Source organism: Camarhynchus parvulus, chromosome 10 (assembly GCF_901933205.1).
Source record: "Camarhynchus parvulus chromosome 10, STF_HiC, whole genome shotgun sequence".
Classification (NCBI taxonomy): Eukaryota; Metazoa; Chordata; class Aves; order Passeriformes; family Thraupidae; genus Camarhynchus; species Camarhynchus parvulus.
This window is the reverse complement of record NC_044580.1, coordinates 6534659-6550180: the sequence shown is the minus strand read 5'-3', so window position 1 is coordinate 6550180 and position 15522 is coordinate 6534659. Positions and strand designations below refer to the sequence as shown.

The following is a 15522-nucleotide window of genomic DNA, read 5'->3' as shown; positions in this document are numbered from 1 at the left end:
GCTGTAATAACCATATGAAAACCCCAATAATAGTATAATCTAAAAATTCTATAATAAACCTTGTTCTCTGAAAATGCTTTGCTATTTAACTAATTTAATTAAAGAACTGATTTAAATTACTAGCAATTTAATTATTTGAATTATACTTAGTATACTACACAAAGTTCTAGCACAATTAAGTTCAGGTAATTTTTTGCATTTAAAGCATATTTAGCCATTCAGGTAAGGTTTGAGATTTTTATATTCTAAATCTCTGTATACCAGATTTTGGCATGACTTGAAACTACCAGAACAAATGAAAATGGTTAAACCTTCAAAAAACTTCAGAGCATATAAACAAACTTTGTAAGGTCAAACATATACAATTCCCTTGTTTCCTCTGTCAGAATATAAACAACAGAAAGGAACATTATTGTCTCAGATTGCTTTTATTCTATGGTTTGTGCAGACTGAAACAGAAATCAATGTATACGTATTCATTTGTCACTAAAATGCTGAGCACAAGATTAATTAAAAATTAAGGTTTCTTGAACTCTGAATTTGGAATGTAATTTGTGTTAAATGTTCTCTAAGTGGTAAAAAAATGTGCAAGAAAGTGCTAAGACTTAAAGCAAAGCATATTTTTTAATACCAAGATACTTCAGGGAATTTTTAATCAAAATATCCAGATGTTATCAGGAATAAAGTGGGATTTATTTAGATTGCCCAACAAATGAAGAAGCTGAGCAGATCCTGCATGCAGTGAACAGTGATCAGATGTGGAATGCAGGTCTCTCTGCCAACCCTTCAGAATATTAACTCCTTTTACACGCTGTTTTCAATAACTATCATCCCTTTAAACAAACAGGAATACTCCTCAATACAGAATCAGAAAGGCTCACAAACTACAACAGGACCTGAAGCATACTTAGATCTCAAATGAGAATTGTTGTCCATCCTGAGGTGTACATGTCAGAAGCTGTTCCAATATTTAAAATGGCTCCTAGGAGTAGTATCATGATTAGATCAATATTTACCTATTTAAATACAAATTCCATGCAAAAAGATCCTTGTTCCTCAGTGAAAATAAAGGTCTGTGCTTTGAAAGCTTCTGTTCAATGAAGCAAACTGGTTTTTTAAACACAAAAGTATTTCCACCTTCTGTGTCAAAAATTACAATTTAAGTGATTAATTTCATGCTTCAGGTTGCTACCTTGAATATTTAAATTTTGCAACATAATTACTTTATGAGAGCTCTGTAATACATTCTGTGTCTGTGTAAAAATCAGTAGCTGAGTCCAATCAGGAACGTACACAGAAGGAAACTTCAGCCAAAAGTATGTGAGCGAGTTAGGTAGGCACCAAGGCCTTTTGTTTGGTTGATTTTTTACATTTGCAGTAGCTATAATCCACTGGAGGGACTCAATTGCTAGAGACCTAGTGAGAGCATTTTTAGGGGCATGAAGTTACAATGAACCACGTCCTGCAGAATGACAGGCAAGGAACAAATGACAATGTGGCCATTTTAGTGTTCCAAAGCACAATGGAAAATGAAAGTAAACAGAGAGAGAAGTATGTGTGGCTAACTCAAATTAGGCATCTCTTTAGATTGTTTCTAGAATTGAATTGTTGCTTTTGCAAAAAGCTGCTAAAGACTTGCTTCTGTTTCAGGGTTTTCTTTTTTCATAAAATTCTTGTCTATTTAGAGAATTTAATACTGTCACTGAAATTGCATTTACATCAGTTATCACCAACTTTCTAAGCTATGAATTTTGTAAGCTTTCTGAACAGAATCCTACCCCTACTCCTCAAAAAAAATCTTTTTTCAGAAGAAGTTGAAGGATGACAAAGCAAGAGAAAGGCTAAAAAGAATTGGGCTGTACTCCAACAGTACAGAAACTACACTCTTAGAAACATTTCAGACATCAAAATTGGCACTTCTTGCAAATGACTATCACTTTCTTGGTAAGGAGGCTGATAAAGGGATCTAAACTTCAGGAGAAGCAGGCATTACTTCAGGAAAAGCAGGTGGAAGAAGGTTTAGAGTTATCTATATTGTGCTAAAACCCAAGAAGTGGGTGTTGGATGACTTCTAGTGTTTGTGAAAAAGCATTCTCCAGTTCTCAACTAAGTGAAGATGGTATATCCTCAGATAAGACAATTTGAAAGGTTTTAAAAAGCCAAGTAGGAAAATTAAAAGAACAGTCAGTATGTGAACTCCTGCAGATATGAAGATACTTCTGATGCCATTTTTCACAAATCATACCAAACAAATTCTGTCCCTGTTTTGACAGCCGTTACACTAATTTCTGATATAACATGGAATAAAGCCCAAGCTGTAATACATTCAGTCTCACCGTGCCTGAACATAAAACTGAAGTCATACCTACAATCTCCAGTGCCTAAGGCGGTGCCTTACTCTGTGCTCATGGGAATTACTCCTGTCTCTCTCCATACAGCTGACCTGAGACCTTGGAAGCCACCAGGTGCTTACTCCTGTCAGAGCACACCCAGCTCAGTGACAGAATGGCTGCTGTCCTTTTCATCACCTCTCTGTAATAATGAACTTCCAATGTTCAGAAATAAAAGCCTCTTCCTTCCTCTTTTTGTGTTTTTCCTGAAAGAAATATTGGAACACTAATTAAAACCCAAATTATATCAATGGTATTGTATGGTATAAAGTTTCATTGCTTAAGAGGACTTTGATGCCTTTGTCATGCTCACACCATTCTGACTACTCTATATATGGTTCTACATGAGGTAAATGTATACATTAAAAAATGCAAGATGAATAAATTAATAGGTACAAATAAAACTATGTCAAATATTAGCTAGAAAAAATTATGTACTGGTTTGTTTCACTTATACTTTAAAATATACATGAAAACTTGCATTTGAGCTGCTTAGGCATTATTCCACTCCTCTGGGCTGTGTTCTTACAGAGATTTAAACACAGCCACCACCACCTCTATGAGGATTTGCAGAAGAGCTCTGCTCCAAGGGATTTTCTTTTAATGCCCTTTGCACAGACAGTGCTATTTAGCTCCAGGGAGAAGCACTTCTATAAAAAGTCCTGGGGGTGGTGGGGGGAGCTTTGTGAGGAAGGAACTCTGAGTGTGCTTTGATAACATCAAAGTCCACCCTGCTCCCTTCGGGAAACAGATGTCCAGGCAGCCACTCTCAACAAACAGCCTGAAGAATGGAAGACTTGCAGGACCTGGCTTTGAAAAGCAGTCTTATCCCTTAAATCAGCCATGCAACACACACAAAAACCCAGCGACCCAGCTTAGCCTTGCAAAAAGCACATTTGCTCCTTCTGTCTCATCCACCAACTGTGTATTCAGAATATTGCATATTAATTCCAATATTCCTCTCGAAATATATTTCCAAAGGTATCCATCAGTAACAATGATGCCAGGCTTGAACATCCCACCAGCAACTAGTTTTTCATTTTGGAGGTAAGAAAAGTTTTATTCCTGTGATCATGTAAGTAATTTAATTTCATGGCTTTCTCTAAACAGGTTACACACATTTATTCTTATATATAACTGCAGGATGTTAAAACTGAGAGGGACACTTTGACAGACATAGTACAACTACAGTTTGGCATGACAGTAAAAGCCAGAAATCAAGCAAAGTGGAATGTGTGTATTCCTCTTTGCTTTCAGGGCTCAACAAGTAAATGGATCTTCAGAAGATGATTTCATCAAGTCTATTTATTAATGCATTTCAAGTTTCAAAAAACCTTACATATCTTTGCACAATACTTTATTTTTTGCATTTTTTAGTAAAAATTTCCAAAGTGAACAAAAAAGAGACTGTATAAAACACAGTGGACATGAAATCGACAGTAGTATTTCTGTTTCATTGTCTTGAACTTCCTTTCGGCTTTACCACATCTTGACTTGCAGTGGAGAGTTCAGTGCACATTTCTGTTTTCAAAAAACATTTAACTTAGACTCAAAATAAAATAGGGCAGCATTTGTCTGCCAAAATCCTACCACAGGATAACATTACAGGCAAAAAATTTACATGTTCCAAAGTCTACCACACTCAAGAAGTTACTAAGAACTCTTGCTGAATAAAAGTCACCATTTTAGAAATGCAAACCCACTTCCAATCTTTGCACAGTCTTAAAACAAATGTATTTAAAATGACTCAAAAGCAACTACATACACTTCTAACTAGTTAAGATCATTTAGAATTATTTATATAGTCTATTGGACTTGGGGTTTCATGTACAAAATTTGTCTCTAAACCATGTACAAAAAGCTGTATTTTGAAAAAGTTACCACATACTGTACAAGTTTACAAGGAAGAGATCCCATTATATTCTGTAACATTTTTGGCCTTGCTGGCTTGCGTCACATTATGAGAATGATTGTGTAAACCTTATACTCTTAAAAAAGAAAACAAAACCAAAAAAAAAAACCAAACAAAGGAAGCCTGTCCAACCCTTAGTAAATTTTCTCCTAAGCAAAGCCAGGAAAATTATAGCCATTTGCATCTCTAATTAGCTTGGTGCTTTTGGAAAACAAGCAATAAATACATCACAAGCTTAAACATTTTGTAATGCCCCCTTTCATCTCCTGCATAGCAGTAAGCACCTTAAGACATCTTTTATTCATCTTCAAAAATGCCAATTATTTACATTCATAATAAAAACTCTGGAATGGGACATTGTGCTGTTGAACTTCACTACTGGTATAAATGTGGGAAAACTGGTAGTCCTAACTACAGTTTTAACTCTGCCACAGTAGCCAGGCAAATCACTCTACTTTAGTGGTTATCAATCAACAGTATCATGCTGAAAAGTTATCCAAACACCTGATAAATTAAAAAATAAAATAAAAAACTACAGCTTTTTTTTTCTTTCCACATCCCTTAGAACATGAACTTGATTACCAAACTGTAAGAATATCTGAACAGCCCAAATAAAGTGGTTGCAATTTTTAAAACAAGTTGAATAACAGGCAAATTTTTCTAATAAAGCATGGAAATAGTGGATCTAACTATTCATTATTTCACTGAATAATCAGACAAATTAAAAATATTTATGCTGAGCTACAAGGAAGACACATAAAACATTTTTGAAACATTCTGACATTTGCAAAGTTTGCAGAACACCTGTTAAATCTGTCTAAGACCATCCAGGCTTGTATGCTGTATTTTAACAGCTGTTGGATAAAGATGAAATGAGTGCTTGAAACAACTTTGATAATGATAAAAAAAGTGTGATTGGATTCAAAATTGCTGTGTAAAGCATCACAGGACCCTTGACCACTACACACCATCATCCTCTGTTATCCTGAGTATGTCAATTAAACAGTAATTTCTTCATTAATAGCGGAAAAGTTTTATAATACAAAGAAACATCCATATTGCAATTCTCTTGTTTACAATTGCACACAAGTACGGGTGTACGTTAGAAATACATGTCTGCATATAACAATGTATATACATTGACAAGTAATGTCTCCAATGCTGAGGTGGTCTAGCTTCCTAGCCTTGTCTGGCAGTTGAAAAATAGATCTTTTTCTCAATTCTTGAGTAAAAGTTTTACTACAGCCATATTTGCCTGCAAGTGAAGAAAATGCAGCAATGAAGAGCACAGAAGGGGGAAAGAACCATGATATGCTAGGACTTTGTGCCACTAAATTAAAAATATTCAAGAAAAACACTTTTCTTCTTTTTGAGCTGGAAGATTCTCTCATTAAAAATTAACCACTTCCACTTGTTTTGAGGGCATATCATGCTATTTTTTTTCCTCTTCAATTTTTGAGAGTTAGACTGGGGACAATGACTTATTAGGTTTTCTTTGGAGTGAGTTTTCCCATTGTAGGCACTAGGAAGAACCAAGGCAAAAAGCTGCAGTCAGCGTCTCATATGTCCCATCTGATAACTCTCTCGGGGCCTTTGCCGCTGTGGGGGCTGAGCGGTTTGTGGTGGTCTCCTCCTTTTTAAAGTGCCTGTTTCAAAGAAAAGTAGCCATTATTAAAATTAATTTTTAAAAACTCAAGTTATTCCCAAAAGAGTTGCCCTGGCCATGCAAATTAAATACAACTATTGGTCTGGAAGACTTTGGATTTAGACCTGCAAAGTTTTAACTAGATGAGTAACTGCATGCAGGACACACAGAATATATTTCAGTACCTCAACAGCACTTAAACAGGCCAATTCTTACAAAATGTAGCATGGAATAGGAAATAAAAGAAACTCTGATGCTGGAGAAAGTCCTTAAAGCTTTATTTTGATTGCATATTATGTTATAGGAAAATCAGACAAGAATTAGATTTTCATTAATTTTTTCACCGGCATTAATTCCATTTGTAGTTTCACAGTGCCAGCCTAAGAACTGTAGGTTGAAACACCTGAAATTTCTCTTTAGAACTAAACAGCTGTGGAGAAAACCTATCTCTATAATTAGCTGCATTACTCACCTGGAAGTGGTTTATGAGGAGGCAACTTTGGATTACTGCTTGGAGTATGAACACTGCATATCTTAATGAAGCCAGCCATTAACATGATCAATGCAATTCCCATAAGCAACACTGCCCACCAATAAGCCTAAAAAACCAAACCACAACAACAAGATTGTGAGGGGGCTGGCACACATGCACAAGAGACAGAGGACACTGAATATGGCTTTTCACTGTGTTCCAGAAGTCATCAAAAAGCTTTCTGAAACATCACCAAGAATATCCAGCCTAACATTTGAAAGAAATGTCCCCAAAGGCCTTCCACAGAAAAGCCCCAATATTTCCATTCTAGAATCAGAAGGGTACTTCACACAAGATGCACTCCAGCAGAGCAGTGTAAGCCTCAAACAATCAACAGCTTACACAAAATTGCCTATGCAGCTCTCTAAGGGTGTTTCACTCTAGCTCCTCTTCAGTATATTATTATTATTATTCTTAAAGTGACACCTAGCACAACAAAAATGATGAATACTAAAGATCAAAATATTTAGTTCCTTAAAAGAAGTCAGAGCATTCAAATATGAAGACTCAAAACATGAAAAAACCAGTAAATTAAAAATGTGAATGGATAGAAGTATTAACAGATCCTATTTATTTGTTTGTTTCAATTTCCTTCCATCTAGCAAACTTATTTGTTGCACACAGGGTGCTTACAGAAAATCTAGTAAAACAAGGGCTAATTGTACTTTGAAGAATGCTGAAGCAGTCTGCATATAAACACTTATCAACTGTGAATCTTGATTACCAAGAACATTTCATGTTAGACTTGTAATATAAAAATATACTTACCACAATCCATTCTGCAATATTTTCATATAGTTCTGGATTAAAAATTGCTTTCTTTAGTCTAGCTAGAGGGCCATCAGCATCCACCAGCCGACACCTCATAAACACATCACAGTAGCCTTTGAAGTCATTGCAGGGAGATCCAGGTTGCAAAGTGATGGTTTCAAGGTGAAAGTATTCCTGCCATCGGCTCGAGCCTGTGCTTGCACAAGTAGCTGGGTCCACTGAAAGTGAATACAAATTCATCAAACCATTATGGTATTAAAACATGCATGCATGAATACCCACTCTAGTATTTCATGGTTCAAAATGCTTCTCTAATAATCTGTTAAAATGCAGAGTGTATTGTTTATTTCCTACACAATACAATGCAATGTCTGTCTGAAACTATGTTTGAACAAAATGCTCTCAAAGTTAACAAAAACTCAAGTGCAAACACCATGAGCAGGTTCCTCAGACCTCTCCTGCTCTATTTACACTTATGTTTCAGGTAAATCTTACTTTTTCTCATGCAGCAGACATGGCACAGTTCTCTATCATCCTTGCCATCTGAACTAGCACATGTACACTCCTCCAAGCCATGCTTCTCACAGATAGAGCCAGCACATTGCTGTGGGAGACAAAAGCACAGCAACACAAAAATCAATTTCACTTTCAACTACACTGACATTAGGAAAGATATTAACAATTAATATCTGAAAGCATAATTATAGCTCTAAAGATGCTGATCAATAAATCAACTGCTTCAATTTTTTTCCAAACCTTATAAGCAAAAAATTATTACAGTTATTCAATGTCAATATTTTGGCATATTATGTAGTTTTTTAGAAGGTGATTTTATTTTTTAACACAGTATCTTCTTTTAAACCCTTTTATAACCTGCAAAACACCCACAGCATCACAGTTCACACTGAAACACGACTACTCAAAATCACGGTTAAAAAAATAAATCTAACACATGTACACACAACTATTTCTCTTGGAAAATAAAAATTAATGGCAGAAAAGATTCTGCATTTAATTTCACTGTGTCAGGATCCTTCAAACAAGTTCAGTTTATTTATAATTTTGTTTCAAAATCAGTAACTATATGAAGACCATTCCACCTTTAAGATGGCTATAAATTAGCTGAAAAATATTACAAGCAGTAGTTGATTAAAACACTGGACTGTGGAAAACGAACAGCACAAAAAGTTACAGGTCTTAAAGAGGATGATTTTTGCTTGTGTTTGCTTCCAAGCAAACAGAGATCAATTTATAAGAGGCTTCCCATCAATATTTCATGGCAACTGCCACGTTCTCTTTAGCCCAGGAAACTAATTGCAGTTCAGAATCATTCTAATTCCATATGTTTGCACATCCGTGCTATATGTACATGTTTGGAGAAACTGTGTATTGCCAATAAACCAAATTCAACCTCTATTGACAGTATATCCAGTTTTCTAAGGCAACAGAATTATTGACCAAGACTGAAGAAAAGTGAAAAGGTGGCACTAGAAAATAAAACACTTTCATAATCCTGACTTTTACAAAAAAACTAAGAGTAACTTTCTCAGACAGTACTGCTACCTTGGGATTTGATATGTACTTTTAATCCTTGATGTACCTTCATCAAGGATTAAGATGTTATTTTGACTGACATCAATAAATCAAACATCTACACAGAAAAAGAGACTGAGCTTGCACTCCTGTGCAGTAAGTACAGAAACCGTCAATTCACAATAATTAGCAGTTACATAAGGCTGTAAAAACCATACCCCCTTTATGCAAACTTGTGTGTTCCTGTTGCACACTGTGAAGTTCTCTTTGGGTTCAGATATTGGGCAGAGAGCACTGACACCATTGCACATTCCTTCCTTCGCACAGTCAGAATCATTCCGACACTTATCTGTCCTGGATTTGAAATCACACTGCGCAGTGCAGCACGGGCCTTGGCTGGGGCTGCAAACAAACACAGATTGTGGATGCCAACAAAAAGCATGAACCATTCCAAACAGACTATTCATCCTGAAGCCTACTCAAGCACTCAACAAATTTCTGATTTGTCCCAATCAAGTGTGACTTGAAAAGAATTTTTCCCATAACATAATTATGCTTATGTACGTCTCACTTGTTGTTTAAACAAGTTGTTGTTTAAAAAAAATCAGTACTTTTATAAAGATGCAGGTAAGCAGATTCAGATTCTGCAATCCCCATTAAAGTTCCCAATAAATGCCCAAAATTAAAGTGTAGTGTAACACATGCACAATACCTGCACTTTTTTCCTGGTCTTAACTTGCACTTTTTATCTTCTGGTTGGTTTGCATCATAACAGCAGTCATCTTTACACTGGTCACTGTATCCACAATCACACTGTTCTCCTTGTTCAACCAGTCCATTACCACAGATGGGCTGCCCAGACTCTGAAAAATGCCAGTATATCTATGTACAAAGCAGTACAAAGAATATGCAAATACTTATAAACCTTAACAAGCATCCAGCTAATCATGACTGAAAGAGCCTGGTCAAACTGGACTTTAGACTAGGGCTCAAGTCACTTTCATTACTGCTTGACACCCAGCTTAGTCATTCCCAAAATTCATAGAATTTTAAGCCTCTGAGTAAAAGGTTTTGATGTATAAGAGTGGGAGTATAAGAACAAGCTTTCTGCTCAGTCTCCCAGGGAGCTGCATCCTTTCCTTTAACAGTCAGAGGACCTTGAGGCAAAGACTGATGGTACTGGGGTCAACTACTCCAAAATCCAAACCTACTGAGCAGATGTGCAAACCTATGTGAGCTCACAAAATTTGTGAGCGCTCATACATCAGACTCCAGAAAGAAAAAATCATGCAAAATTCTTTTTCATGTCTAAATAGGATTTCCCTGCAGTTTAATGTGGGCTCCTTACCTCTAGTCCTTTCACAATGAGCATGACTGAAACCAGTCTGACCCTGTTTGCTTACTCCCTCCCACCAGGCATGTACAAAGACAGAGAAGAGCCTCCCCAGCCTTCTCTGCTCCACACTAAACAGGTTCTCTTGGACTCTCCTTCTATGTCAGAAGCTCCAATCCCTTAATAATCCTTCTGGCCCTTTGCTGGACTGAATCCAGTGTGTCCTGCTGTTTCTGTGCTGGCCAGCCCAGAACTTGACACGTACTGGAGATATCAAATTCAATTCTTTACTTGCAGAATCTTTCAGTAAATTTTAAAAAATAAGATAAACAAAAATAAATAATTTTTTTAAAATTAAGCATTGTGGTAATATTTTAGCTATTTGGCTTTCAGGAGGATGAAATACATACCAACAAAACAATTATTTCTCTTCTTGTCAAGAACTTGGCTGATATTTCGAATGCTACAGATAGAGAACTTATTGTTGTTAAGTTTGTCCCCAGATGTAGCTCTTGCATACATGATGTAATTGCCATTTTCCTTCTGCCCCAAGTTCTTGGACTCCCCAGGAGTGCACTCCATTCCAGAATCATGCTGCAAAACAAATATTTTACAACTATCTCAATGATGGCGGGTGCAAAAGTAACCTGGATTTGGTAGCCTTAACACAGAATAAATAAAATAAAAATAAACCACCATCTTACACTCTCAGGTTCTTTGCAATACAAAAACTGTGTATATAAACCCAACGTATGGTTTTGAATTATCTTTGTTCTGTTGTTGTTTTTGTTTCCCCCAAGACAACAGTAGCAAGGATCTAATTCCTTAAGTTTAATCTTTGCATTCTTGGTAATTTACCCCCAAGTGCATGTCCTGGAATAAATACTGACTTGGACAAGCTGCCATCTCCTAAAAAGAGTGGCTTTATGCTCACAAAAGGGTAATCAGCATTCTGTGGAATAAAAGCAGGAGGAGTTAACAGAAACCACAGTCCATTCTTCTTGTTTGCTTTGAGGGAGGTACAAAGAGAACTTCAAAACAGAGCAGGAATCAGCCAGTGATTACATCTACAATATCCAGCATGAGGAATGAAATGCATTACACACTGGCAAAACAAAAAGCCTCATGCTTTCAAGCTTACCACAAACAAGTTGCTTCCCTAAATGGCTGTGAAACAGTCCTGCTCAAAGACATTCTTCTTGGAATCCTAATTCCCTCCACTATTTTCTTAGATCAACTTGTAAGTATAAATCATCTAACAAATGTGAGCCAGTTGCTGAATAAAGTGTCATCTTAATCAATTTTGCAGTGCTTCCTCCTCCTCTCCAGGATAAAGTACAATACATTTAACAAGATGTGTGTGACCCTACTCTTCATAAAGTCAGGGAAGTATTTAGGGAACAATAATAAAGTACCTTTGTAAGGGATTGAACTAATATAAGTAAACAATTCACAAAATGCACACTTGCCATCCCTTTGTTTGTATAAACGTATGTGCACATACGCACATGGAGTCAGGATTCTGCTGTCCTTGTTTACAAGGAGTAAAGCCTCTATTTGTAAATCACTCCCTATAAAATGGCTGAGAGTGAATTAACAGATCACCAGTAATACTTACAGGGGAACCAAAGTTATGCCCAACCTCATGTGCAAAAGTAATGTGAGAAACCTTGGGGGGCACGTGAGAGCCATAGTTCTGGACAGTGATGATTCCAGTGTTCAGAGACTTCTTCTTACCATCTGAATACAATTTGCTTTTCTCACATATTCCACCAGAGCTCCCTGCATTCAGACAAAAGTACAAGTCACACATTTAGGGAAAATTGTTGTGTTGTCTATTGACATCCAGAGCAACAATCAGTTTGCCTCTGCAGGTTTACAGACTAAGAGCTCTCTATAATTAATATGAACACAACCTTGAAAGTAGATTAGATTTATTCACACAAATGCTCTCAACACTGATTGGATACATTCACACAAGAAGTCAGCTTGTTTAGAATAGCTTTTGAGAGCTATTTTGGGCACTCCCTGAATGGATGAGCCCTTGTTTCACCATACCTGTAGTACAAGACTAGCAGGGTGCAATGCCCAACAGAAGCAGCCTCAATCTATATCTTATTTCGATTTTACCAAGTTAAAAAGGACATGGTAAATTTGGAGATCCTCTCTCACAGCAAGAGCATTTATATAAAATGTCCTTGTCAGAATAAGTACATATATATATGTGTGTGTGTGTGTGTGTGTGTGTGTGTGTGTGTGTGTGTGTGTGTGTGTATCTCATTGTCAGAAAAAAACCAATCTAAAGCTGAAAATGCTTTTGATGTGGTGGCCAATGAGACCCATGTTTAGAAGGTTGGCAGTCAAGCGCATCATACTTCCTGTTTGGAAAATTCCCAAAATTTTGACTTTAATTTCACCAATTTTTTTTCCATAATTTGAGTTTCTACTGAAGCATTATTCATGTTCTAAAATCCAGCTATTTTACTGCTAATGTAAATGGTGTCTAAAGACCAGTCTAAAGAAGTTTTCCTGTCTCAAGTAGAATTTTGATTTAGTGACATATCCCATTTAATATATGTCAGTATGTGTGTTAAGGATGACAATCTCAAAGATCATCATTTTTCTCCATTAAATTCAGTTTTGAAAGCAGTTTATGGACTGCACATTCCAATTCCTCCTGTCCTTGCTCAGTGTGTACACTAGAATAGTCATCACAGACCCAATTTCTCATTTCTATTCACCTTCTGGGCATTACTTTTCCTATGGTTCTGCCACAGTCACTAAATTTGGTCCTCTAACATACCAACTGCAGTCATGGGTCTGTTGATCTCTTACCTCTTATATGAACAGCTTCATGTTTCTTCCACCATTACTCAATTCTGTTAAAGCTCTCAATTATGTTCTCATTAAGGTATCCTGTCTCTTGCAATGTCTCACTGATTGAGATTTTTTTTCCATCAAAGGACATACTTTAGACCCAAAATACACAACTAGACTGAAACTAATGAGAAGCAGTTCAAGAAGAGTCATCCCAATTATTCTGTTATCTCCCAGAACAAGATCTCACTGATTTAAAAAAAAAAAAAAAAAAATTCTTTCAATACCACCTAGAAAACCTAAAGGTTCTGCAGTGTAGTTTTCATAGCTGTAAGCTCTGTTTATATGGAGCAGAAATACTTGTTTCACCTGTCACTTTCCTGGTCACTCACACCTACCATAAATAAAAAGCAATCCAAGTAATATCACCTTTGTATACCAAAATAAATATGTTTTCTTTACTGTTCATATCCTGCTCATCAGAAATACAGAAAGATTAATTGAAATGGCACAATATACTAAAAATAAAATTAAACCATACTGAACCAAAATAGTAAAAAGCTAGGAGATTTTTGTGCATTTGCTGTCAGTTTAAAATGTGGTTTCTACCTTTTTTCTAGTGCCTACCTACTTTATCTCACAGCACTGAAGGCTTGTATAGAATTACCTGAAGGGGCTCCAACCCAAGCCAGACCAAGGACTCCATCATCAAAATCACGGTCTGTAAACACATAGGCCAAGCAATAATCATCATGGTTCTGTTCTGAGTTCAGCTCCAGAAACTTTTCCACACCAATGTTAGGAAATCTAAAGGGATTGGAAGAGTCCTTCTCATCTACGGTCGTGTTAATCTAAAAGGAGATTGAAACAAAATGTAAGACAGGATCATTTCCACTTGCACATGCCAGCTAGGAGGCTCACTGTTGCATAGTTAAAAATGTTTAAAATTTAAAAGCCTTGACCGTAAATTACCACCCCAATAATTGGAAAACAAAGCACTACAATAAATGAAGAATTGCATTTGTGTAGTAAATCCCCATTCTCTTATTTCCTTCTCTTTTTTTTCCATGAGTACCCAAAAATTTGTATTTATCCTCCTAAATTTAAACTTTTACAAGGGAGTCCCTACCTGGATAGTCATTCTCTATTGTAGTATTAAAGTTACTGGAGAATAGCAACAATCTATTCACCACACAACAACAGTGCTGAAACAAAGTAAGTTGATTCCTATAGAAAAACTGACCACAGCTCAATAACAGCAGGAGTGGGCTTTTGACAATAATCACTAAAACCAATTCAGATAAATGGTTTAGGGCACCATTTCCTGCAGAGACACTTCTGCTAAAGAACTGTTATAAAACAATAAATGGGTACAAGTGAACAGGAGCAGCACATTTGAAGAACACAGCCTCCCAGCAGCATCAGTGAAGCTGAAAGCCTTTCCAACCCAACTTACTCGGATTCGTTTCACCATGAAGCTGATGTTACGGATCCCTGAAAAATCTGTTGACTGGTAAATGGTGTCAATTGCTTTAACATGGCTGGAAATCTGTCAAAAACAAAAGTAGCTACAGTTCAGAGATCCATGCACTACACCACAGCTTATCTTAACAGCAATAGCTGCGATGCCTACACTCCCACAATATGTGATATTGTGCTGTAGGAACTTTTAACAGGCCTTTTGAATTAAAATCAATACCTGCATCATCACCATGCCAGATACCACCAGAGGATTTTGCCATTTGATTTTTATTAACACAATTCTATCAACTTTCAGATAGCTGTTTACAATATTCCCTTATTCACTGCTATGTATTCAAAGCACTGTATTGCTTTTTCAGAAAAAAAAATTACTTGTTACAGATTTATTCTTTCATTTCTGGTAGAACACAAATGTGGGAAAACTAATCATTTACCTTTTATATGAGTACACAGAAATGTTAACTCACTAAAAAGCTAAAGGTGACTAAAAGGTGACTTCAGAGCTTTGAAAAATGCTACTTACATTGAATTGCCTACATACAGCGTGATAAATAGTAAAATTCAGACCTGCAAGTGGCAGTGAAACTTCAGACTTCACTAGAAGTATGTTAAAATGCTAGATATTTTTAGCAAATCATATCAACCCTTTTCTCAGTTAATAGTATATTGACAAATGAAAAGCATCTGCCTTTACCTGCCACTGCTTTTTTTACCATCCACTCTATTAGATACTACAGGAATAGATCTCAGCATTATTAGCTCATGATGTTTTGAGCTAGAATTTCAAAGGGAAGCCTATGCAAGTGTTAAAACAGAGGCTTGGCAGGCTGTCAAACAGGACAGAACTCCTCAGGAAATACTCTTTTTCTGAGTAAGAACTGAGAACAGTCAGATTGCAAGTCCTGCTCAGAGGTGCTAAACACACCACAGCTGCCATTAAAGAGGCACAAGTGCCCAGGACTTTTGTCACAGAAACAGCATCTTTTTAGCAAAGTATAAAATGCTGTTTCAATTATGTCAAGACCATTTTAACAAAGGAAACAAGCCATTAAAAAGTAAAACAAAAAGAAAAGTTACATGAAATTTATCAGGACTACCAAAGTGAAC

The 15522-nt window shown here is 36.4% G+C and overlaps 1 protein-coding gene across 1 annotated transcript in view; it reads right to left on the bottom strand.

Moving 5' to 3' along the window:
• Positions 1-3680: 3680 nt before the first annotated feature.
• Positions 3681-15522, bottom strand: part of ADAM10 (ADAM metallopeptidase domain 10) — a 42681-nt gene continuing 30839 nt past the window's right edge. The window contains exons 7-16 of the mRNA XM_030955022.1: positions 14390-14482; positions 13601-13784; positions 11735-11898; positions 10527-10710; positions 9496-9646; positions 9002-9185; positions 7746-7854; positions 7248-7468; positions 6420-6546; positions 3681-5948 (exon numbers count right to left, since the gene is read on the bottom strand). Of these exons, the coding sequence (XP_030810882.1) occupies positions 5854-5948; positions 6420-6546; positions 7248-7468; positions 7746-7854; positions 9002-9185; positions 9496-9646; positions 10527-10710; positions 11735-11898; positions 13601-13784; positions 14390-14482 (1512 nt within the window). The 3' untranslated portion in view covers positions 3681-5853. The remainder of the gene's footprint in view (positions 5949-6419; positions 6547-7247; positions 7469-7745; positions 7855-9001; positions 9186-9495; positions 9647-10526; positions 10711-11734; positions 11899-13600; positions 13785-14389; positions 14483-15522) is intronic.